Source organism: Protopterus annectens, chromosome 5.part0 (genome assembly GCF_019279795.1).
Source record: "Protopterus annectens isolate FY-2018-M chromosome 5.part0, PAN1.0, whole genome shotgun sequence".
Lineage (NCBI taxonomy): Eukaryota > Metazoa > Chordata > Ceratodontiformes > Protopteridae > Protopterus > Protopterus annectens.
In genome coordinates, this window is record NC_056735.1 from 1032750245 (window position 1) to 1032776964 (window position 26720).

Below are 26720 nucleotides of genomic sequence, written 5' to 3' on the forward strand. Positions count from 1 at the left end.
AATACACCCTCAGAAGCCGGTGCCTGCACAGCGGCTCCGGACTCATCCACGGTAGAGACATCCGCAGGTTCCATAGTTGAAGCATCTCGTGGAATACTGGACTCCGAATGGGTCTCAGTAGAGGCCTGCGAATCTGAAGTAGCGGGTATCAGGGGCTGCAAAAGAACCTCACTGAGAACCGGTGAACTGGTGACTAGCTTAGGAGAAGAGTCGTCAGCAGCTTTGGTCCTAGCCGGCCTGTCTCTGTCTTTATATTTGTGTTTTTTCGGAGTGTCGGTAGTAGGGTGGCTTACCGTAGACATAACTGGATAATTGAACAGAGTATCAAAATATTTAGAAGCGAAAATGTACAGACGACGAATAGTTTGTGGTTTAAATAAGGCACAAAACCGACAGCGAGGTACGTCGTGGTCAGGGCCTAGGCAAGGAATACAGTACGAATTAAAATCTTTATGAGGTATTTGCTTTAAACAAGAAATACAATTATTGACTTTTACTGACATTGGTTTAGAGCAAGAAAAAGTTTCCCCAACGGGGTACTTATCTTTAGTTGAAGACTTCGGTTCTGAAACTCGAAAATGAAAATTTCAGGTGTCGGTCGACCAGCACTTGCGAACTGCTTCTGCTTCGGGCACTGCACGGCAAGAAAGACTGATGTAATGGCGTAGGCTGCATGCTTTATACCCCTGACTACCTGACGTCATGGAAGATGAGACAGCAACCGACGCAAGACCCAAGACTTTGATAATCAGGCCGACTGAGGGTTACTGCAAGCAGATAACCCAAATGTGATGACTGCAACAGTGAAACACGAAGAACATGGGGAAAGTACAGTTGTGTACACTTACCATAAATATAGATGTTGAGTGTATTCACTGCTGTAGTCATCACATTTGGGTTATCTGCCTGCAGGTAGCCCTCAGCCGACCTGAATACCAGAGTCTTGGATTCTTGTGTCGGATGCTATCTCTTCTTCCATGACATCAAGTCGTCAAGGGTATAAAACATGCAGCTGATGCCATTACATCAGTTTTTCTTGCCCCAGATGTCAGGTGCCCCCACAATGGGAAGCAATTATATGTTATGGTACACCTCCATCAAAAAGCAAATACACCAGAAAGCTTAAATACACCAAACAAGTAGGAAAGGTAGAGCCAAGAGAAGTCAGGGGTCTGGAGGGAGGGTAACCAGGACTGCAACAGTGAATACACTCAAACATCTACATTTATGGTATGTGTACACAACTATACTACGCTCTTCGTGTTTCACTGTTGCAGTCATTACATTTGGGATGATTCACAAAGCTAAGGAAGGGAGGAGGAAGTTAAGAGAGCATTAGGGCCAGCTATTAAGCCCTGCAAGACTGCAGTGGCAAAACCAGCTCTAGATTTAGAAAAAATAGGCATGTGGTAATGCTTGGTGAAGGTATGTACAGAGCTCCAGGTAGCAGCTTCTAGGGTGTCTCTGGGTAGTGACGCCTCTGAGAAAGGCTGCAGAGGTGGATGCAGCCCTGGTGGAATATGATCTTATCCCCTGGGGGATAGGTTTTCCATGGTGCTTATAGCAGAAATGAAAGCAATGGCTTATCCATTTAGAAATGGTTTGCTTTGAAATAGCTTTCCCCTCTGCCCCTGCAGCAAATGCCACCAGCAGTTGTTCAGATTTCCTTTGAGGTTTAGTCCTGTCCAAGTAGAATCTAAGTTATCTGTGCACATCTAAGGAATGCAGTATCCATTCCCTTTTATTCTGTGGATTGGGAAAGAAGGTTGGAAAATGAATGGACTGATTAAGAGCCACACTGGATACCACCTTGGGGATGAAGGATGGATTGGTTCTGAGGGACACCCTGTCCGCATGAAAGATGATGAAAGGCTCCAGTGCGATAAGGGCCTGTAATTCAGACATCCTTCTAGCTGAAGTGATTGCTAAAAGGAAAGCTGTTTTCCAAGAAAGAAATTTTAAGTCTGCAGTAGCAGCTGGCTCAATAGGAAGTAGAGTGAGTTTCTCCAAGACAAAGTTAAGGTCCCATGCTGGGGTTGGAGCTGTCCTGGGTGGTCTCAAACTTTTTGGCCCCTCTGAGGAACTGCTTGAGTAGTGTATGAGAGAAGAGGGGAGGTTCTGTGTTATAATGAGCTGAAATGGCTGAGGCGTGGATTTTAATGGAGGAAAAAGACAGGGCCTTGTGAAGCATCTCCGTTTTAAGTATTGTAAAATCTGAGGTAAATTGGGCGCTGCTGTGCTTATCCCTTGAGACTGGTTCCAGGCACAGAATCATTATCATTTTTCATCATAAGATTTTCTAGTACTAGGCCTCCTTGCCTCTAAAATGATATCCATCACAGGTTTGCTGAGGGATGGTAAAGGAGAGATTAAGTAATTAGCCAGGATGCAAGGTTCAGTGTTAGAAGATGAGGGTGCAGAATCTGGTTCTCCTGCTGAGACAGCAGGGAAGGAGACTGAGGCAGCTGCCATGGAGATAGCCGTGACACACTGCGCAGGAGGGGGTACCAGTGTTGGAGCGGCCAGTCTGGTGCAATCAAAAACATCCTTGGTTTGTCCTGTTTGATTTTTGTAGTACTTTGGAGAGCAGAGGCAGAGGGGGAAAGGCATAGACTGATAGTTTTTTCCAGCTGAAGGACAGAGCATCCACGTTTCAGGCTTGTTTGTGGGGAGCCCTTGTGCAAAATTTGTCCAATTGGTAGTTCTGGGGAGAGGTAAACAGGTCTATATCTGGGCTCCCCCATTTGCTTGTCAACATGTTGAAAATCCTTGGTTCCAGTTTCCACTTGTGTAGGTCCATGAGGTTTCTGCTTAGTCCGTCTGCCAGTGTATTTAATTTTCCTGGCAGCTCAAGGCTGTGTTCCACAATGCCATGGCTAGTCTGCAGAGGGGGCAAGAATGTGTACCCCTCTGCTTGTTTACATACCACATAACAGTGGTGTTGTCTGTCTTTACCATTAGCTGTCCTGGAAGAATGTGGTCCTTGAAGGCTGTCAGAGCATTCTGTACAGCTAACGTTTCTTTTTGACTGATATGCAGGCGCATTTGACTTGGGTTCCATTTGCCCTGAATGCACTTCCCTGCCAGGTAAGCCCCCCATGCATAGTCTGATGCATCTGTTGTTAGGGTTTGGGTGGCATGGGGTGGTGTGAAAGGTGGTCCCTTGTTTTGGTGGTAGGCCTCTGCCCACCGAAGGAACTCTAGGCGTAGGCAAGGTACGACAGGAATCATTGTTTTCAGGTCTTGAGAATGTTGACACCATAGGCTTTTTAGATACCACTGTAGTTTCCTCATATGCAGTCTTGCATATGGAATTAGAAGAATGCTGGAGGCCATGAACCCCAAGGCTTGCAGTGTTTGCCTTGCAAATAGCAGGGTTTTTATGGCCACTTATTTGACGTAGGTTGTCAAATGAATTTGTTTCTCTGGTGTGAGGTAAGCCATCTGGGAAGTTGTATTCAAGCTTGCTCTCAGGAATGTAATTTGTTGACAAGGTACCAGGTGTGATTTCTTTTCGTTTATGGTGTATCCCAGACAAGTTAGAACCCTTTGTACAAAGGCCAGATGATTCAAAAGTATGTCCTGGCTTTCTGCCTGAATTAGACAATCGTCCAGATATGGGTATATTTGAATATTTCTTTGCTTGCAAAATGCAATGACTGGGGCTAGGCACTTTGTGAATACTCTGGGTGCAGTAGATAAGCAGTGCAGAGAACTGATATTGCGTGTAACCTGCTTTGAAGCATAGGTATCTTCTGCAAGATTCCCTGATTGGGATGTGCAGGTATGCTTCTTTTAAATCTAGTGTTGCCAACCAGGCATCTTTGCCTAGCACAGGAAGTAATTGGTGAAGAGTCAGTATCTTGAATTTTGCAATCTCTAAAAAGGTGTTTAGAGTAGACAGGTCCAGGATAGGACGCCATGAATTGTCTTTTCTGGGTACCAGGAAAAGTCTCGAGTAGAAACCTTGTCCCTTTTCCTCTTCTGGTACCAGATAAATAGTCCCCATGCTTAAGAGAGAAAGTACTTGTTTTTGGGCCTCTGCTCACTGATTTGGGGGTAAGTCCGACCACCCGCTTGGTGTTGGCAATGTGCAGAAGTGAAATCTGTATCCCTGGGACACTATATTTCAAACCCATTTGTCCTGGCTAATGAGTTCCCAATTCCTTGCATGAAGAGCAATCTTTCCCCCAAAGAGGCAGTCAGTTGATAAGTGCTTGGAAATTTTAAAAGGAAGTCATTGAGACAGTTTACCATATGGGGGAGTCTTATTATTCCCGGATTTGGAAGTAGAGGCCCCCCACTGCTTAGTTGCGTGTCCCCTGGGACTGAAACCTGGGGTTTTTGCTGTGTCTGGGTTTAGCTTGAGAAGAACTGGAAGGGGGCTGGAAAGGACCATTTCTTAGAGGGCCAGTGCCTACTAGATCTAGGAGGCTGAACTTGTAAAAAATCGTGTTTGCATAGATTTAGCTTTATCTTCCATCTTTTTAGGAACTTCCTCAGCCTTGTTGCCAAAACAAACAGGCGGTCCTGATTTAAAGCAGCATCCAGCAATTTAGCTTTAACATGATCAGGCAAAGATTGCTCCTTAAGCCATCCATGCCTTCTGAGCAAAGAGCCAGTAACAGCAGCCCTGCAACAGGCCTCTAATGAATCAAAACCACATTGCAAAGTATGTTTTCCAACTTGTTCAGCAGAATGCATTAAATCCTGTAATTCTTTATTTTCCACAGTCAGGAATCATCATCATTTTCTGTTTAAGCAGTCCAATAACATGTTGCTGATACTTTAACATATGAAACTGGCTGTTTAAAGCCCTAATGGCCTCTTACCCCATCTATCCAGCACCCTGGATTCTCTATCAGAAGGGGTAGGATTTTTAGCAGTAGAAGCCTTAATTCCCTTGGGCCCCTGTGAAATAGTCTCTGGATCTGCAATATGATTTTTAAAAAGGAACTTGTGGGACTTAGGGACCCCGTAGTATCTGTCAGGTTTTCTGGGAGCAGGAGGCAGGGAATCAGGGGCCAAACTAGATTCCGAAAAAGCATCAACAATGTCTAGTACAGGAGAAATAGCTAAAGGCTTATGCTGAGGTAGGAGAGGAAATCCCTAAGCCTCTTTTGTGAATCAGAAAAATCCTGGCTTTCCTAGTGGAAATGCTCCCTTAGAGTATGTAAGGTTTCCCCAAAAGAAAAATCATCAGGAGGGGAAGCAGAGGGAATGGAGTCCTCTGCATCAGAATCTTCATAAGTAGATAAGGGTAAATCCAGATCATCAGAAGAAGCAGAAAAAACAAAATCCTGATCAGATGATTCATAATCAACTTCAGTCCTAGGCCTCTTAGAAGGGGGGGTTGGCTACCCCTGATTAGAGTTATTAGATCTTCAGCCATTCTTATCATTTGTCTTTTAGGCATAGAGGCCTGAGCATGTGGCCTGGGCGTCGTTTTTTTAGGCATGGATCGAGATTTAGGCCTAAGTAAAGAAGGAGGCGTTGGTTTAATATGCAAGTCCGTAGGCCTGAATACACCCTCAGAAGCCAGTGCCTGCATAGTGGCTCCGGACCCATCCAAGGTAGAGACATCCGCGGGTTCCATAGTTGAAGCATCTCGCGGCATACCGGACTCTGAATGGGTCTCAGTAGAGGCCTGCGAATCAGAAGTAGCGGGTATCAGGGGCTGCGAAAGTGCCTCACTGAGTACCGGCGAACTGGCGACTGGCTTAGGAGAAGCGTCGTCGACAGTTTTGGACCTTGGCGGCCTGTCTCTGTCTTTATCTTTGCGTTTTTTCGGAATCCCGGTAATCGGATGGCTAACTGACGACATTTCTGGATAATTAAACGGAGAACCGAAATATTTAAAGGCAAAAATATACCGACAACGTATAGTGCGCTGATTAAATAAAGCACAAAACCAACAGCAAGGTACGTTGTGGACAGGGCCTAAGCAAGGAATACAGTACAAATTAAAATCTTTATGAGGTATTTGCTTTCCACAAGTAATGCAATTATTACCTTTTACTGACATCGGTAAGGAGCAAGAAAAAGTTTCCCCAATGGGGTACTTAGCTTTAGTTGAAGACTTCGGTTCTGAAACTCGAAAATGAAAATTTCAGGAGTCAGCCGATCGGCACTTGCGAACTGCTTCTGCTTCGGGCACCGCATGGCAAAAAAGACTGATGTAATGGCGTCGGCTGCATGTTTTATACCCCTGACGACCTGACATCATGGAAGAAGGGACAGCAACCGACGCAGGACCCAAGACTTTGTTTATCAGGCTGACTGAGGGCTACCTGCAAGCAAATAACCCAAATGTAATGACTGCAACAGTGAAACACGAAGAACATCTGGCAATTTAAATCCCTAATGGCCAAAGCAGCAGAAGTGTATACGTTCTTACCCCATCTGTCCAAGGCTCTAGAATCTCTATCAGAAGGGGTAGGATTTTTGGCAGCAGTAGCCTTAATGCCTTTTGGTCCTTGGGAAATGGTCTCTGGATCCGCAGTAGGATTCTTGAAGAGGAACATGTGAGAGTCAGGCACTCTAATACCTGTCAGGTTTTCTGGGAGCTGGAGGTAAAGTGGCTGGGGAAAGGTTAGATTCCAAGAAAGCATCATCTACAATGTCCAGAACAGGAGTGATAGCTAAAGGCCTGTGTTGAGGAAGGAGTAAGAATTCCCTAAGTCTCTTTTTGGAGTCAGAGTAATCCTGGCTTTCCCAGTGGAAATGCTCCCTAAGAGTGTGCAAGGTTTCACCAAAAGAAAAATCTTTTGGAGGGGAAGCAGAGGGAATGGAATCCTCTGCATCAGAATCCTCATTGGTAGATAAGGGCAAATCCTGGTAATCAGAAGGAACAGAAGTATCAGATTCCTGATCAAAAGAATCAGAAGGAAAATCAGTTCTAGGTCTCTTAGAGGGGGAAGGCAGGCGTCCCCTCATTAAGGTAATAAGGTCTTCAGCCATTCTAAGCATGTGTTTTTTAGGCATTTGGGCCTGAGCACGTGGTTTGGCTGTCGGTTTTCTAGGCATGGTGCGAGTTTTAGGCCTGGATGAAGAAGATGGCGTTGGTTTAAAATGCAAGACTGCAGGCCTGAATACACCCTCAGAAGCCAGTGTCTGCACAGCAGCTCCGGACCCATCCAAGGTAGAGACATCCACAGGTTCTATAGTCGAAGAAGCATCTCGCGGCATACCGGACTCCGAATGGGTCTCAGTAGAGGCCTGCGAATCTGAAGTAGTGGGTATCAGAGGCTGCGAAAGTGCCTCACTGAGTACCGGTGGACTGGCGACTAGCTTAACGGAAGCGTTGTCGGCAGTTTTGGACCTATGCGGTCTATCTCTGTCTTTATCCTTACGTTTTTTTTGGAAGATCGGTAGTCAGATGGCTTACCGAAGCCATTTCGGAGTACGGATACAGAGTACCAAAATAATTTGCTGCAAAGATAGCCCGATGACGAATAGTTCAGGGGTTGAACAAGGCACAAAACCGACAGCGAGGGACGCTGTGGTTTGGGCCTAAGCAAGGAATGCAGTACGAATGAAAATCTTTATGAGGTATTTGCTTTCCACAGGTAAGACAATTGTTAACTTTAACTGACATTGGTTGAAGCAAGAAAAAAGATCCCCAACGGGGTACTTATCTTTTTTTGAAGACTTCAGTTCTGAAACTCGAAAACGAAAATTTCAGGAGTCGGCCGACAGGGACTTGCGATCTGCTTCTGCTTCGGGCACCGCACAGCAAGAAAGACTGATGTAATGGCGTCGGCTGCATGTTTTATACCCCTGATGACTTGATGTCATGGAAGAAGAGACAGCATCCAACACAGGAATCCAAGACTATGGTATTCAGGCCGGCTGAGGGCTACCTGCAGCCAGATAACCCACATGTGGTGAATGCAACAGTGAAACATGAAGAATATCCAAATTTGTCGAGGCCAGTAAGGTGCAATGAGTAGCACAGTGCTGATCAATATGCTGCCTTTCTGAAGTACTTTGGGTATTAATGGGGAAGGGTGGAAAGACATAAAGAAGTCCCGGGGGCCAATCGTGTACGAGTGCATCGCGGGGGGGGGGGGGGTGAGGGCAAAGTAGCTGCTTCATTTGGCGTTCATGGAAGTGGCAAAAAGGTCGCAGCAAGGCTGGCCCCATTTCTAGAAGCTCTGTTCCGCAACTTCTTGTTTCAGAGACTACTCGTGAGGCAACAGAATCGCTTTGCTGAGTTCATCTGCTATCATGTTGGATTTGCCTGGGATGTGCGTTGTTATCAGAAAACGCTGAGAAGTGACAGCCCATTGTCATGCCCGTTGTGCCTCTCGGCATAGGGGATACAGTTTCCTCCCTGGTTGTAAATATACCACACTACTGACATGTTGTCTGTGTGAATTGCAATAGTTCCTATTGGAAGAGAGTCCTGGAATACTTGTAACGCATCGAGCACCGCTTTCATCTCTAGGACACTGATATGCAAGTGTTTTTTGTGCTCTCACCATAATCCTTGAACAGTCATTCCCAGATAATGCCCCCCCCCCCGATCTGGGAAGCATCCGTGGTCAGTACAGCAGTCAGTTGCGGGAATACAAATGGGCAGCCCAAGGACAACTGGATCGTTTGAAGCCACCAGAGAAGATCCTTCTTGCGTTAATCTGTAATAATTATCTGATGTGACAAAGGTAGATCTTGCATAGACCATTAGGCAAAGAGTAATCATTGGAGGACCCTTATGTGCAGAAGTGCTAGAGGAACTAGAAGAATTGCCGTTGCCATGGTACCCAGAACCTGCAACACAGACCTCGCCTGAACCTTTCTTCTTGATATCAAGGCCCTGATTTGATGGTGTAGGGAATGAATTCTCTCGGGGGGGGGGGGGTAAGTTTTGCTACCATTTCCTTTGAATCCAACTCTGTGCCTAAGAAAATAATATGCTGTGAAGGCGACAAGGCAGACTTTTTGAAATTTATTGTAATGCCTAGCTTGAAGCAAAGAAGCAAGGTTTCGTCCCTCGCTTGTAGTAGTAGATGCTTGGTGGTGGCGGCCAGGATCCAGTCATCTAGATATAGAAACACACAGAATCCTAGTGAGCCGTAACCACTACCATGCAATTGCTGAACACTCTGGGAGCTGTAGTGAGACCAAAAGGCAGGGCTCAAAATTGGTAATGACTGGCTCCCACCCAAAAGCGTAGTCTCCTGGATCGCCTGTTCATCTTTATATGGTAGTACACATTCTGGAGATCTATCAAGCACATCCAATCGTCTTTCTGAGAAAAGGAAATATAGACTGCAGTGTCACCATCTGGAAATTTGACTTTTTTACAGACCCGTTCAATCTGCTGAGATTCAAAATGGGTCTCCAGTCCCCCTATCTTTTTTGGAACTAAAAAGAACCTTGAGCAAGTTCCAGATCCAATTTGGTCTGTGGGGACCTCTTGGATGACGTTTTTTTCTAGAAACTTGTGCATCTCTGATGTTGCCTTGTCCCTCTGACCGGGTGGCATGTCTGAAATGGACTGATTTATGGGAGGGGGGATGGAAAAGGGAATGTAATAACTTCTGGATATGACTGTCTGTACCCATTTGTCTTGAGTGATTTCCAGCCACGTGTTTGGGTACAGTGAAAAGCGTTCCCAGACTGCCTCCAGAGAAGAGCAGGTGGACCTCCTTTCAAGAATGCTGGAAGGGCCTGCCAGAGAACATATCTCTGTTGCCCTGATTCTGCGGACCCCCTCGGCTGCGAGGTCTGCGTCTTCCATTGTTACTTTCCCCTTTGCCCCTGGGGGAAGTTTCACCAAGTGTGTCGGAAAAACCTTTTTGGGATTTGCAGAACCACATTTTCCCATCTTTCTGGCCTTTGGGATAAGGTCTAGAAGGGGTGGAAAAACGGCCTCCCACGGCAGACAAGGTTTTCCCTTCTTGTTCACACTTGGTCAAAGTTTCTTTCACCTTTGGTCCAAAAAGGGATGAACCATAAAAGGGGGCATTGGTGAAGGAAGACTTGAAGGGTTCGGCAAAACTGCATAAACGCATCCAGGAATGTCTCCTCCAGGAAATTCCTGTAGCTGCTGTCCTGCTCGCTCCATCAGTTGCATATGAAATCAGTTGCATGGAGGAGTTTACCACCGAGTTAAGGGTGGAGAGTCGAGAGGAAACTATCTGCAATCCCTGAAGGTATAGTACCCTGAAGAGCATCTCCCAGCTCTTTTAGTAGATCTCTTTGAAGTATTGTAAAATGGGTCAAGTAATTCAGCGACCGCAGGGTAAAGGCTGCTGAGGAAAAAGCACACTTCATATCTGTCCATAGTCTGTGATGCTTTACTTGGAGGATGGACAGATGAGGAGGTCTCTGACAACTCCTTTTTGGTGGCCGCTGCCACCACCATCACATCTACTGGGACACCTTTGGTCAAAAATTCCTTTTCTGAAGGCGCTGTAATGAATTTATTGGGCCTCCACAGAACAGGCTCCACTGTATCTGGAGAAGTCCAGGCCTTACGAGATATTACATTCATAAGTTCATCATGGGGGGGAGACACCCAGGAGGTGGAAGGGCGAGACCCAAAAGCCTCCAGGTATACCAACTCATCCTCCGAAGGTTGGTGGGCTTCCAGCCACCCCTCTGTTTAAGGATCTCAAGGATGAGAGCAAAGGAGACATCCTCAGTGTGGGACCGTGGGGACCCTTCCGAATCATCCAGAACGGTATCTGAGGTGACAGATTCAGGGTAGTCTATGTGCTTCCTCTTGCACAATCTCTTTCGAAGGGCTTCTTCAGAGGGGTACTCTGGTGAAGTTTCAGAAGAGATGATGCCACCCACAGGGTTTCCTGGGGCTCTAGGTCTCTATGCTTGGGTGGAGAAGGTGATGATGAGACTTAACACTAGCGCCTGGGAGGGAAGAGAACTTGCGCCAGAGAGTGGAATTGTCTGGTGTGACAGTACTCTCTCCATCAGCTCAAAAGCCTCTCTGCCCCGCTCCGAAGAGGTCCTCTGTTCTAAAGAGACAGGAGACCGACTCCGAGGCAGAGTGGGTGGCTCCGAAGCCGATGCAGGAGCCGAGCTCAACCTTGCCGAGTCACTGAGGGGTACAGTCTGATCGGACAACTGCTTGCACCAACTCCATTCCCCAGACCAGACGGGTGAACGTCAGCTCCTAGACTCCTCGACATCCGATGGAATCAAGGAAGTCAGAGCAGATATCGGAACCAATGAACCTAATGGAGGTCTCAGTTCCGATGCCTCCACTACTATAGGACAAAAGATCTCTGGCTTCGAAACCACAGGTCTGGTCGGAGGAGGAATCAAGGATGGGGATGATGCCTTGGACGGTTCCGATTCCTTAGGGATCGGAGGCGACAACATTTTTGCCAGCGCTGGTGTTCGAAGCAGTCTCTTCATCACCTGCTCCATGTCATCGTCAGATAAGCTCCTGGAGGAACGGGAGGATAACAAAGGAGATCTTGCCCTTTCCAAAATGGGTGATCTCAAACTAGGAGTAAACGGCTCCAAGATCTGAGACTGTCTCCTAGTTAGCAACTCTGTTGGCTCTGTGGAAGCAGATGGAGCCAAAGACATAGATTTAGATGTGTAGGAGCCAGGAGCCAAGAGCCCTTGGGTCCAAAGCTACCACTTTTTTAGGTGGCTCTGAAGTCAGAGCTGAGACAGCAGGTCTTTTAGCCACTTTGTCAGATTTTGAAGAAGAGGGAGATAAAGATTTGGAGCACTGGGATCCCTCTAAAGTTTCTGAGAAGGGAACCTTCAATAAGCCCCTGACAATAAGCTTATTTTTACACTCTTGCAGCACCCTGCTACTGAATCCATGACAAAAGGTACACAGATCTTGCAAATGGATGGCACCAAGACAATAAACACAACTAGTGTTCCCATCCATAATCGACATCTTTTGACTACAACGATGACATTTTTTGAACCCCAACTGCCTAGGTTTTTTCTGCTTATTAAACATGCCTAAGACCAAAAAAGGGCGCTACCGATAACAACTATGACAACAGCTTGTCCAAAACTAGAAGCCAAACGTAACACAAAAACACTGCAAAAAATGGCTTTAACCAACAACTGCTATGAAATGTGTTTACAGGTTAAACCAACAACAGCCAGTCTACTAACTACAAGAACACACCACACATGTAATTATGTATATCTAAATATTAACCTCGGGGATAGGGGAGTGACCCTCTAAGTTAAACGGGTCGTTACGAACCCTCTAACTTAAATGGGTTCACAACAACAGGGAAAGATCTGTAGAAAAACGAACTTGTGGAAAACAGTAGGCCTAACAAACAGATGAGGAAACTCTCACTAACTAACCAAAAAACCCATACAAAACAGTACACACACAACAGAAAAGGCACTGAAAGAGATTTCCTATAAGGAATTAAGAAAATATTGACAGGAATATAAAAAAATAACTACTTAGCCAACGAGCCAGCCAGAAGACACCTCAATCGCTTGAGCAGCAAACGAGATCTGGGTATTCTACCCTAAGCATCATGGAATAGGGGTTAGCGTCGAGCCAGTGGAAGCTCAAGAGCTTTTGCATTAGGCCAAGTCGGAACCAATGTTCGGTTCCGAACTCAACCAGCAAGAATTACAGCGAGATAGGACAACATTAGACATTTTACATTAATGTTCAATTATTTCCAACAGCTATGTGTAGCATTACATAATCTACTTAAGCATGACACGCAATTATAACAAAGTGGCATCAACGCTGAGCATGTAAGTCTGCAAACACAAATCCATTCAATTTTACAATACCTCTTCCCCTACTCATATAAACTGTTTTAAGAACATGATAGTCATGTCAGTTGGGTAACTTTTAGAATGAAATGCTCATGCTTTGGGATTTATGTTTCCGATCAGTCACACAAACTGTATTTTTGTTAATTCCATTTATGGGGGGGGGGGGGTTGCACTACCTCCATTTAATCTCATTCTTTCACTACTCACTCCCTAGTTTTAAAGGGAGAATGTGTTAATAAGGTGCCAGCACCTCTTACAAATGGAATTAATGGAAAATGCATTTTGCAGACTGTGTTGCAGTCAGGCAAGTGTGACCTTCTCAAGTTATGGTATCTTTTTATGGGCTAGACACAGTGAAACAATGCTGTCATATCAGTTCTCAATAGACCAATAAGTTTATAATTAAGACATAGCAAATATGCTTTATGGCTTACCTGTTTCATATAAGCATAGCACATGGTTTCTGCCACTCGTTTCCCCTCATCGTAGCAGGCTCTTGGTCCTATAGGGTTAACATGACCCCAGTAATCTTCATTTTGTGGATGGACCTCAGGGTCTGGAATTACAAAACAAATTCTGATTATCTAGCAGAGTACAATGAAATTCTTCATACTGGAATTTTCAAGATATGAAAATATAAACATATACCATATTAATGCTCTTTAAAATAATTTAAATACTATGCACAAAACAAATGTAAAATACAAAATAAGTAGCAACTCCAAAACCGTATTAGTCAGAAACAGGAGTAGTGCAAAATTTGACTTTACTTGCTAGCCCTGTAGCATTACTTATTTCTCATTGTATCAATAAATGGAGCCTGATGTGCTGAATTTAGCTGCGACAGACACTTCAAATTACTCTCAATGTTGTTTGCTTAAAAGTGCAATGAAAGCAAAGTTACTGAATATCTACTTGACATCTGGGGTTAAGCACAAAATGCATTTTATTAGCATGCGTTTACTGATCTCCCTATTAATTTGGTAGTGGTGCACCCTGTGGTTATTCTTAGGAGATTTTAATATTCAGATTTGTTATTGGACATTTACGGTTTATTCGTCTAACCATATTAAGAGACACATACTTGATCTACTTTTTTAAATTATTATTAAACATACCTGATAAGATTCTTTTAAATAACAATTATAACTATTATCATTATCCAGACTGCGCACTTCCTCGAGTATCAGTGGAGCAACCAGTTTCATTCTATGACTACCTTTTTTTTTTTTTTAAACTTTGTCACTTCCTGATTCACAAATGATTCACATCCATCATCTAACTGCTGTAAATTTACATGCATATACAATGTTGTCTCTTAATAGCATGGATTTATTGGATTATTATGACAGCTTGGGTGATTCATACAATGAGGCCTTATCCAGCTTTCTTAACTGATTAGCTCCTAAATGTGTTCACATCATGACATAGCAGCACTCTTCCCTCTTCAAGAAAGATGCCTAAATTCAAACATACAAATAGCTTGCTACAATAACTTATTAACTAGTACCATTCTAGGGGGAGTCTCTGAGTCTGCCTGGGGCAAGAGGGTCAACTAATCCTCCTTTACAAGAGATGAGGCTTTATCATTCTTAGAATAATTTAAACTCTGGAGCATTGCACACAGTTGCGTGGTTTTAATTATCTATCTTATCTGGGAAATTTAACAGGTCTATTTAAAACACACATATGGTCTTGCTTTTGTGATAGCTTTTGCTATGTGATAGCTTTCTTTAGACAGAAACTCCGCTCTCTTACTCTGCAAAAACTGACCTTCACAGTTACCAACCTACACTGTCCTGCAAAAAAAACAGTATGACCATTCTGGCTACTATTCTTCTCAGAGCTTTGAATCATATTTAGATCAGTACAAAATGAAAACATGTCTTCTTTTACAACAGTGATCACATTATTCACCCATTATAATGGATCTGATTCTTAACTACCAGAAGTGAGGTCAAGAACCAGGAATTGCATCTTACATCAGAGAAAGAGTCAAAGACGGTGTGTTCCCTAAAGTGGATGCTGCAATGCGGGTGAATGGTAAGTGTGTCTTTGTGCGCTTCTATACCTACATCATAGTCCAGCTAAATTGCTGTAAACAGTTTGGAAGGCAAAACTACATCCCTAGTCCTTCATGCAGCTGCTACACGACCTAGCTTCCATCAGATGGCTACCACACTGCATGACAATTTGCCCCCCCCCCCAAAGAATGTTTCCATTACCATACATTTCTTATGTATACACAGCATAAACTTTGGAACAATCCTACAAAATCTTCACTGTTTTACTAATTTTTATCCCTTTCAGTTCAAATGCTTTTCTCTTGTTCCAGACTTTCATAATAAGAAGAGCAGTGTTTTACACAGCATATACAAACAATACCACAAATGAGAAGGAACAGCAGACCACAGTAGAAAATTCTTTAATTGAATTTTACACAGCATATGTCTGCCTTATCTTTTTGCACTATTACCTTGAACAACCCAGTAAACTGCATCAGGGCTCCATGACAGAAGCTTAAACAATAAGATATTCAAATCTGATGCCTTCCTTATCCTTGAAAGCATACATATTTACATAGGAAAAAAATGGTTCCAGTGCAGTGATGGTACTCCATTACTTCGGTTCAGCACCTGTCACACATTCAAATCTATTAGAAGTGGGAGGAGGCATTGATATTCCATGTTAGTCCCACTAGACTTACTTTCAGGGGAGACAAGAGGTGGTTTTTGCTAGAGATAATTTAGCCAAGGCACCCAGGAAATTATTTAATGCTTTGCACTTCATCATGTCTCTGGAGCAAGGGTGGCTGGGTGGAGAAGTGTAGTGGCAGGTGTTGAGAAGCAACACTAAGATAAGTGAAGAAAGAAAAGTTCTATGGCCAAGGTTGAGCAATTGCCTGAAAAAATGTTTCAAGTAAATGACAATTCTGAATCTTCAATAGCTGTAGCTTGCATAAATTCTGAGGTGGAACATTTTGGATAAAATGTGGTACAGCAAGACATAAGGCAGCCAGCAGACAGCATGGGCACTGCAGCTGTTCTACAAATAACTTTTGCAGTCAGAGATTTCGTAATAATGATTTGCTAACTTTGATTCAAAAGTTAGAAGATCTAGCACTGTCATTGAGACAACAAAGACTTGTCCTACTGACAGGTGTGACGATGTGAGGTACCAGCCAGTTATGCCAGGAGAAGTACGGTAGTGGATGTGTAACATATGCCAACACAGCTTGTTGAAGTTATATAAAGAATTACATGTCATTTGTATATCAAACTGATTTGTACAGGTGCTTGTGTTGAAAATGTATTTGTAAAGCTGCTTGTGTTAAAAAAAAAAAAAAAAAAAAAAAAAGTACCAATAGTGGGTCCTGATGGACAGAAAAAAGGAATACCCTGTATGCCGGACTGTATTATAACTGTTGAAAGTAATATTGTAACAGAGGATACTGAAGAGAAGAACTTAAGCTCAGCCCTAACGTTGAGAAAAATATCCTGAAATTAATACTACATCATGTATGATAACTATCTTAATATATGTGTTTTCCTTTTTCAGATGAAATCTTTAACTATTTCTTTCGCAGCTACTTGCTTCCAACCTTTGCTGTATGTGAGAAAAACATGTACCTGTGTGTACATATCCTTAAACAAAACTCAGTTTTGTGATAACTCACTGTAATAATTTCACTGTATTTACACTTGTTTTTGTACATTTGGAGCTTTTCCCCCCGGGCTTCCACTGAAAATGGACCTGTATCCAGTCTGACTTTCCCGGTTAACAAATGTAAAATAAAATAAAAATGAATAAATAAATAAATTACTTAATTTAGGCCATAAAGGTTATATCTCACAGATCTCAATGCAGCCAGAGACAAAAAGTCTGTACTAGGAAGCCTTTTGTATTGTCCTTGGGGGTGAGCTAATTGCTACTCCTGAAGGGTGGAAATTTGAAATTGTTTTATGACTTCCAGAAGCTGCAACATATCTTAGCAAAGCTCTAGGTGTGTAAGGTAACATATCTGGATTAAATCCTGGCAGCCTCTAGTAAAGGGGGGGGTAGTATAGAAACCAAAAGTCAGATGACCAGACATGTGTTGTCATTTTGTAATCCAGCACTAAAATGATGTTCGATACTAGATGAGACTGAGGTCTCACGGCAGTCTGTAACAAACATAGAAGAATAGTACAGTTGTGTACACTTACCATAAATGTAGATGTTCGAGTGTATTCACTGTTGCAGTCATCACATTTGGGTTATCCTTGCCAGGGTACCCCTCAGCCGGCCCGAATGCCAGAGACTTAGTATTTCTGCATTGGTTGCTGTCGCTTGAAGACTGACGCCAGGTCGTCAGTAGTATAAAGTAAGGTAGCAGACGCCATTATATCAGTTTGTCTTGCCCTAACCTATCAGGAGCCCCCAAGTAGGAGGCCAATCTCTGGTGGAAGAACTCCATCAGTAGAAAACAAATACCAATATATCCCTTGTAAGGAAAGGAAAATAATAAAGAATAAAGGTAATGAAAGGACAAAGAGAAGAAAGGGGGATGGAGGGAGGGAAACCAGGACTGCAACAGTGACTCAGTGAATGCACTCTAACATCTACATTTATGGTAAGTGTACACAACTGTACTATGTTCTTCGTGTTTCAATGTTGCAGTCATCACATTTGGGTTGATTCCCAAAGCTGAGGAAATGGGTGGAGGCAGTCAAGGAAACTAGGGGCTGGCTAGGATGCCCTGCAAGACTGCAGAGTTAAACCCTGCCCTGGATTTGGAGAAGAGAGGTAGGTGGTAATGCTTGGTAAAAGTGTGAACAGATGTCCAGGTGACAGCCCCCAGGATGTCCCTGGTGGGGACTCCTCTGAGGAAAGCTGCAGAGGTGGAGGCTGCTCTGGTGGAGTGTGTGTCCTGACCCCCTTGGGGGAGGCTTTCCATGCTGTCTGTAGCAGAAATGGATGCAGTGTGCTATCCATTTGGAAATGGTTTGTTTGGAGATGGCTTTGCCTTCTGACCCTGTAGCAAAGCTGACCAGCAATTGATTAGACTTTCTGAAGGATTTAGTCCTGTCTAGATAGAATCTGAGTGGTCTGTGCACATCTAGAGAGTGAAGAATCCTTTCCCCCCTTGTTCTGGGGGTTAGGAAAAAAGGTGGGCAAATGACTGGATTGGTTGAGAGCCACCCTGGACAACACCTTGGGCATGAAGGATGGGTTAGTTCTGAGGGACACCCTGTCTGCATGGAAGATGATGAAGGGTTCCACAGCCATGAGTGCTTGCAGCTCAGAGACTCTTCTGGCTGAAGTGATGGCCAGAAGAAATGTTGTCTTCCAAGAGAGAAATTTTAGATCTGCAGAAGAAGCTGGTTCAAAAGGGGGTAAGGTGAGCTTTTCCAGTACAAAGTTAAGGTCCCAAGCTGGTGTTGGTGCCCTTCTGGATGGCCTTCAAATTGCTAGCCCCTCTTAGGAACTGTTGAATCAGTGAGCAGAAATAGCAGAGGCATGATTTTTTATAGAGGAGAATGAGAGGCCACTATGTAGTAGGTCAACTAAGTATTCCAGGATGAAAGGGAGGGAGGGCTGTGCTGTATTGTCACCCTTAGCCTGGATCCAGGTGCAGAACCTTTTCCATGTAGCAGCATAAGACCTTCTGGTGCTAGGGCATCTGGCCTCACGGATAACATCCAGAACCTGTTTACCGAGGTTGGCAGATTGGTCTGGGGTTAGGGAAGAAGCCAAACTGTCAAACCAAGTGTCTGCAATTAGAAATGCACGAATTCCCCTTCCCTCTGGGTCAAGGGGTTTGGAATCTGAGGAAGATGCCATGGAGGCAGCGGGAAGAGGCTACACAGCAAGGGGTACCAGTTTTGCCGGGGCCAATCTGGAGCTATAAGAATGGTCCTTGGTTTTTCCTACCTTATTTTGATCAGTACCTTGGGGATGAGAGGTAGGGGAGGAAAGGCATAGATTGATAGACTGACCCAGGGGAAGGACAGGGCATCCACTTTCCAAGGCATGCAGTGATGCTCCCTGGTGCAGAATGTTCTGAGCTGATGGTTGGTGTGGGAGACCTTCAGAGTTCCCCATTTCTGAGTTATTAGGGTGAAGGTATTTCTGTTGAGTTGCCACTAGTGTGGGTCCAGAAGATTTCTGCTTAACTGGTCTGCCAGAGAATTGAGAGAGCCTGGTAGGAATTGTGCTAACAGGTGGAGTTGCATGGCAGAGGCTGTGTGCCAAAGGGTCATGGCCAACCTGCATACAGGGTAGGAGTGAGTCCCTTCCTGGTTGTTGATGTACCACAGCCAAGTGGTGTTGTCTGTTTTGATCAGGAGAGTCCCTGGAGAGAAAAGGGGCTTGAAAGCTATCAAGGCCTGCTGCACAGCCATCATCTCTTTTTGACTGATGTGCAGAGGGATTTGCTGTGGGCTCCATTGGCCCTGTATGCACCTGCCATCCAGGTGTGCACCCCAAGCATAGTCTGATGCGTCCGTGGTGAGGGTCTGGGCGGTGGGGGCTGGGGAGAATGGCACTCCCTTGTTGAGAAAGCATGCTGTTTGCCCACCAAAGAAAATCTTTTCTGAGGCAAGGAATTATAGGTAGAAGAGTTTCCAGGTCTTGAAAGTGTTGACACCAAAGGCTCTTTAGGTACCATTGAAGTTTCCTCACATGCAGTCTGGCACATGAAATGAGTAGTATGCAGGATGCCATGAACCCCAGAGCTTGCAAGATCTTCCTTGCAGTTAGCTGGGGCCTTGTGGTTAGTTGAGAGAAGTAGGTTGTCAGGAAAATTAGTTTCTCTTGTGTAAGGTATGCCATCTGGGATGCTGTGTCCAGACTTGCTCCCAGGAAGATAATCCTTTGGGTAGGCACCTGCTTGTATTATTTTTCATTGATTGTGTACCCTAGAGAGGTTAGGAGGGTCTTTACAAAGGCCAGTGCTTGAGCAGCTTTTCCTGGCTGTCTCTGCCTGAATAAGGCAGTTGTCTAAGTATGGGTAAATCTGAATATTTCTTTGTCTGCAAAATGCAATGCCCAGAGCCAGAAGTTTTGTGAAAACTCTGTGAGCAGTAGATAAGCCAAAGGGAAGTGCAGAGAACTGAAAGTGTTGAGATCCTGCTCTGAAGCAGAGATATTTCCTGCATGATTTCCTGACAGGAATGTGGAGATAGGCCTCTTTTAGATCTAGGGTGGCTAGCCAAACTTCCTTGGAGAGGATGGGTAGCAGCTGCTGGAGGGTGAGCATTTTGAATTTTGGGATCGCCAGGAAGGTGTTTAGAATGGATAGATCGAGGATGGGGCGCCATGTGCCCTCTTTTCTGGGTACCAGAAATAGTCTGGAGTATAAACCTTGGCCTATCTGTTCTGCAGGAACATGCTCTACTGCCCTCATAGAGAGCAGGGAAAGGATTTGCTTTTGAGCTTCTGCCCACTGACTTGGTGGTAGATCTGGGAACCCTTTTGGAGTTGGAAGGGTGTGGAAGGAAAATTTGTATCCCTGAGACACAATGTGAGTGAAAGGAGAGTTTTCCTCCTACGGGTAAGTGAAGGTGGGCAGAGGGAGGGGGTGAGGAGGTGATTCATTGTGAGTTCTTATCATAAGGGGGTGGCTAGAACTCCCTGGTTTTGAAGTGGAGGTAGTCCACTGCTTAGATCTCTGCATTCCCTGTGGCTGCTGTCTGGGGGTCTGTTTCCACGGGGTTTAGGCTGGGCCGGTTTACTGGGAACAGGAAAGGACCAGTGCTTGGAGGGACAATGCCTGCTGAACCTAGGGGGCTGGACCTGCAAGAAATCCTTAACTGTTTGCATAGATTTTGCTTTTTCTCCCATCTTTTTAAGACCTCTTCTGCCTTAGTGTCAAATAAGTTATCTTTGTGCAAGGGGGCATTCAACAGATTTGACATGGTCTGGCAGGGGCTGTTCCTTAAGCCATGCATGCATTCTAATGACAGATCCAGTGACTGCTGCCCTGCAAGAAGCTTCTAGGGCATCAAAACCACAGAGCAAGGTGCGTTTAGTTACTTGACTTGCAGAATGCATTAACTCTTGTAAATCTTTAGGTTCTGCCCAAGCAGGAAAGGAAGACAATTTTTGTTTAAGGAGTTCCAAAGTATGTTGCGGAAATTTCAGCATATGGAACTGACAATTTAGTGCCCTGATAGCAAGAGTAGGTAAGGTGTATACCTTTTTACCCCATCTGTCCAATGCTCGGGAATCCCTGTCTGAGGGGGGTGGGATTCTTAGCAGAGGTTGCTTTAATCCCTTTTGGCCCTTGATAAATGACCTCAGGGTCAGCTGTAAGATTTCTAAAAAGATATTTGTGCGAGTCAAGGACTCTGTAGTACCTGTCTGGTTTTCTGGGAGCTGGAGGAAGGGCATCAGGAGTCAAGCTGGTTTTGAGGAAAACATCCTCCACAACATCCAGGACTGAGGGCATGGCCAAGGGTCTGTGTTGTGGAAGATCTAGGAATTCCCTGAGTCTTTTTAGACTGAGGGTAGTCCTGACTCTCCCACTGGAAATGCTCCCTTAAAGTATGCAGGGTTTCCCCAAAGGAAAAATCCGCTGGGGGGAGAGGCTGAAGGAATGGAATCCTCTGCATCAGAATCCTCATAAGTAGAAAGGAGTCGCATGTCTTCATATTCAGATGCATCAGATTCATCTGACTCTTGTTCAGACAAAACTACAGGGGACAGATCTCTTTTCCTTTTGGAGGGGCCAGCTTGGCTTCCCCTGATCAGCATGTTAAGATCTTCTGCCATTTTAAGCATTTGAGACTGAGGCAAGGTAGCAGGCGCCCGACTGTGGGTCGTCAGTTTCTTGGGTGTGGTTCGTACCCTGGGCCTAAGAAACTAGGTTGTTTTTGAAAGAACGGTAGTCGCGAAAGAAGACGTCGGTTTGTGTCGAGATTTGGTAGTGCGAAGGACTTACTCGGAAGCTGATGCCTGCTCAGTGGCTCCGGACCCATCCAAGGTAGAGACGACCATAGGATCCTTAGTCGAAGAAGAGTTTTGCGGCAGACCAGACTCCGAAAGGGTCTCGGTAGCGGCCTGTGAATCAACAGAAGCGGGCATCAGGGGCTGTGAAAGCACCTCACTTAGTACCGGAAAACTGACAACTAGCTTAACGGAAGCATCGTCGGTAGGTTTGGACCTGTGTCTGTCTCTGTCTTTATCTTTACGTTTTTTCGGAAGATCTGCTGTCGTATGGCTTACCGAAGCCATATCGGTATTCGAGGACTGTAAGCGGTAGACGAAAACTCAGGTAGCGGCCAACCAGCACTTGTGCAAACTGCTTTAGGCTCCATGGCAAGAAAGACTGATGTAATGGTGTCGGCTGCCTTACTTTATACTACTGATGACCTGATGTCATTCCTCAAGCGACAGCAACTGACACAGAAATGCTAAGTCTCTGGTATTCGGGCCTGCCGTGGGCTACCCTGGCAGGCATAACCCAAATGTGATGACTGCAACAGTGAAACATGAAGAACATCACTCACCTACTTCATCTTGCCTTGTTTTAGTACGTAACCAGGGCACAGCAATTCTTTAGATCAGTTAGGAAAGTATAGTGAGATTAGTCAAGTACTGTTTTTCTGTATATGTGTGAATCTGTTCATCTTTGTTATTTTAATATTTCCTGTGATTGAGACTCTGCTGTTTACTATAAATAGATATTTAGTATTTTCATGTTCTTTTATTATTTATTATTAAATATATTTAACCTTCGCATTGTGTCTGGTCCTTCAGAAAATATTGTAATCTTTGAGAGTACTTAAATTTATTTGGTGACACTGAACACTTCTGCAAGCCTTGCCGCATTTTCAAACACTACCATTTGTATTAATATTAATTTCACTCAGTATGATTGGGTACCCTTGCAAGAGCCTTAGAGTAGCTGGTTTGGCGCATCTGGTGGCAGTAATTACCTTATAGTTTGGGCAAAGGGTAGCAGAGCGAATAAATCTGTGTCAGCCTTTCCGAGGTGTGTGTGTGTATGTTAGTGTATGTATAAGCAAATCAAATCTTAAACAGTGTGTATATCAGCTACTTGGAGCAGGGACACAAGAGCACTGGTTTCATAGCAAGGGTGTTGGAGGACTTGGCTTGGGACACTCGGCTGAGGACTCAACCCTACAGCTGTGCCAGTGGGGAGTCTTACTGGGGGGCCTGGAAAAAAAGAAAAGGAAATCCAGAACCCGGACTGAGTGTGTTCCCTGTGTGTTCTTAAGGCCAATTGTGCTTGATGCAGAGATCTGCATCTGGAAATACTGTGTGCATCTATCTTTGTTCCAAGTGAACGTCCCTCACCGGTGTCAGTGGTGAGGATTCAGGCTCCTTGATTATTGGCCCAGAGGGGGGATGTCACAACAGGTATTTTGTATGGGATCATATAGTAGCTTGACTTAATTTCGCCAAGTCTTTTGGGTTTCTAATAGCATGATGGGAATGGACCATATTCCTAAGTGAAAGTGTTAATGTAATTAGTATTTGTTCAATCTTAGATGTTAGCCAAAAGTGCTCTTCAAACTGTGCACAGAACTGACTCCTTCTGCAATTCATATGGAGTTACATTTATCAGGAGCACATCTAAATAAACTGTAAATTCCTTATGAGACCCATTGCTCCTACTACTATTGCAACTATATGGGTATCCTTCTTACACAATGCTAGTTTTTCTGCCTGCAAATCCTGGTATTTTCTAACCGTCTCTCTCTGTACGTAAGACATGAATCGATGGGTGTAGTAATTTCAATGATCAATGCTACTTTTGTCTTCTTTTCAGGGACTACTACATCTGGTTTTCTTGCATCTATTACTTGGAACTACTGGTAATGGGTGATCCCATGTCATATAAACATTATTCTCTATAATACAGCAGCAATTACAAATGGTCAGGACTCCAAAAACAACTTTTTTTTAAATAAAACAAAATATATTCTCCAGTGCCTCGGCTACAATAACTTTTACAGAGTATAAAACCTCATCAAAACACATTCCTTATGTAGCACTCCATTTAATTAACAATTAATTAGACAAATTAATCATTGCCAATTACACTCCAAATTCAATCCTTTATGGGACAACATATCAAACTTTAAAATAAAAATTGATTCTTTACAAAGCATTTTATTTTTGATATTGATTTTATTAAATAGCTCATTAAAATTTTGATCCAAAACTATTGCCAGTAACCCCTGTGCACTACTATTATTACAAATTTTGAAATGCATGGCAAATTTACTCTCTACCTTGCATTTTTATATCCCTAACATGCTCTTTAATTCTCGTAGAGAAAGAGCTTTTACTTTCCCCAATATAAAACTTCCCACATGGGCACCTCTATGCATAAATAACCCCCAGACGATCACACTCAAAATTACCCTGAATCTGAAAGCTTCTGCCATTGATTTTTGGGAAACTACTAACTACAAAATTACAACAAAAACATTTCCCACAAGGACTTGTCTCTGTGTAAACCACCTCCCTGCTTATACTGTCTGCAAGTCCAACAAACTTCCCATGGACTAAAATGTCACCAATACTTCTGCCACGTTTATATGAAATATGTGGCTTATTTTCTAAAATATTACAACAATCCTTATGACTTACAAAACAATTCCAATAATAACTCATCAATTTAATCAATTCCTTTGAAAATACAGTGCATCTGGTGACAAAAATACTGGTTCCTTATCCACATTTTCTTTTATCAAGAAATGTCCACCATTATACCCCACAATCTATTCATACTAGCTGAGAATATCCCATCTTCATAACCTTCTGCTAAACATACTAATAGTTTTCTGTAAATCCTTCTTAAACTTACTGTCATCATGAAAGTCTCTAAGTATCACAAACTCCCCATAAGGCACAGCCTGTAATGTGTGTGTGTGTGTGTGTGTGTGTGTGTGTGGGGGGGGTGACAAAGTACAGTTTTGTACCTAACATAAATGTAGATGTTCAAGTGCTCATACAGCTGCAGTCATTACAGATGGGTTATCCTGCCGTCAGGCGGGTCCTCGGTCGGCCGAATTCCAAAGTCTAGGTCCGGCGTCGGTTGTCGTCGCTTCTTCCCTGACGTCAGTGCGGCAAAGTGATTGTGTCTGTTTTCTAAATGACTGTGATCTACCTTCTCCACCTCTTGGGGTCGGTGCTTGCCACTGTCTGGCTCTGAAAGATCCTTGAGGTTGCCCTCTACCCCTAGGGCGTCTGTATCTGCCCCTTTGAGGTCTGTCCGTGGCTGGAAAGGACCAATTTTTTGAAGGTCAGTTTCTGCTGAAATGTGGAGGTTGTACCTGCAGGAAATCCTTTACTGTTTGCATTGATTTAGCTTTTTCCTCCATTTTCTTTAGTACCTCCTCAACTTTAACACCAAACAATACAGCTTTTTGAAGAGGTGCATCTAATAATTTAGCCTTGACATGATCTGGTAAGGTTTGCTCTTTGAGCCAAGCATGCCTACGTATAACAGACCCCGTAAAAGCAGCTCTACATGAGGCCTCTAAAGCATCAAAACCACACTGCAAGGTATGTTTACCCACTTGCTCTGCACCATGCAACAAATCCTGCAACTCTTTTAAATCTGGTTGTTCTGGTTGTGCCATTTTGCTTTTCAACTGAGATAACAAAAACTGTTGATACTTTAGCATGTGGAATTGACAGTTTAATGCTCTCATAGTTAAAGTGGCCGAGGTGTACACCTTTTCCCCCCACCTTTCTAAAGCTCTGGAATCCCTCTCTGAAGGTAATGGGTTTTTAGCAGTAGAGGCCTTAATTCCCTTGGGACCCTGTGAAATAGTTTCTGGGTCAGCAGTATGGCTTTTATATAGGAACTGGTGAGAATCAGGAACCCGGTAATACCGGTCTGGTTTAACAGGAGCTGGAGGTAAAGAATCTGGATTAAGGCTGGCTTCTGTGTACACATCATCCAATATATCTAAAACAGGAGGGATAGCCAGAGGCCTATGCTGGTGGAGCAAAATAAATTCCCTTAGCCTTTTCTTGGAATCTGAGTAATCTTGACCTTCCCAGTGAAAGTGTTCCCTCAATGTATGCAGGGTTTCCCCAAAAGAGTAGTCCTCTGGGGGGGGGGACCAAGGGAATAGACTCCTCAGCATCAGAGTCTTCAAAGGGTGAATAGGCGTAATCCTGGTCCTCAGAGTGTTCTGAGGTAACAGAAGCTTGATCTGAGGAAGGGTAGTCTTCCTCTAGTCTGGGTCTTTTGTCCGAGGGGGGTTGGGAACCCCTGATAAGAGTAATCAGATCCTCAGCCATTTTAAGCATCTGCTTTTTAGGCATGGGGCCTTGAGAGGAGGTCTGAGGACCCTGTTTTTTGGATTTCATGGCTGCTTTAGATTTAGTGAAATCTTTAATAGAGAAGGAGGAAGGCCTGAAGACACCTTGAGAAATGGCAGGCCTGTCTAAATTCTGAGTTTCCCCGCCAAGAGTGGCGTCGGTATCTGCAGGAGGAATGGGGTCCGAGGAGCCTGCGACCTCGGGTACTGTAGTCACCGGTAATGAAGTGTCATCGGTAGTCAGAGGTAGGCACCTCGCTGAGAACCGAAGAACCGGTAGTCGGCCTAAGCGTGGTCTCAGTAGTCGGTGCGGACCTCGAATGTCGGTCCTTATCTTTGCGTCTTTTGCTCAAAACTGGAGTCGGAGTATCCGACGACATGATATAATTAAATTTTTTGCCAAAATAATGAAGGGCGAACTCCGCCCGGCGCTTAATAGTGCGCTTGTTGAATCTAGCACAGAAACGGCAGGCCGAAACGTCGTGGTCTGGGCCTAAGCAAGGTATACAGAAAGAGTGGAAATCCTTATGCGGTATTTGCTTCCCACATGAAATGCAATTATTAACTTTGTCTGACATCGGTCTGAGGCAAGAAAAGTTTCCCCAACGGGGTACTTAGCTTTCAAGAAGACTTCGGCTGAAATACTTTCGTAAATCTCAGGAGCTGGCCGACCGGCACTTG

At 44.2% G+C, this 26720-nt stretch overlaps 1 protein-coding gene across 2 annotated transcripts in view; it reads right to left on the reverse strand.

The window, feature by feature from the left end:
- UXS1 (UDP-glucuronate decarboxylase 1) overlaps positions 1-26720 on the reverse strand; it is a 1006428-nt gene that overhangs the window by 455114 nt on the left and 524594 nt on the right. For both annotated transcript variants that reach the window (XM_044072750.1, XM_044072749.1), the window contains exon 9: positions 13185-13306. In XM_044072750.1, coding sequence (XP_043928685.1) covers positions 13185-13306 — 122 coding nt within the window. The remainder of the gene's footprint in view (positions 1-13184; positions 13307-26720) is intronic.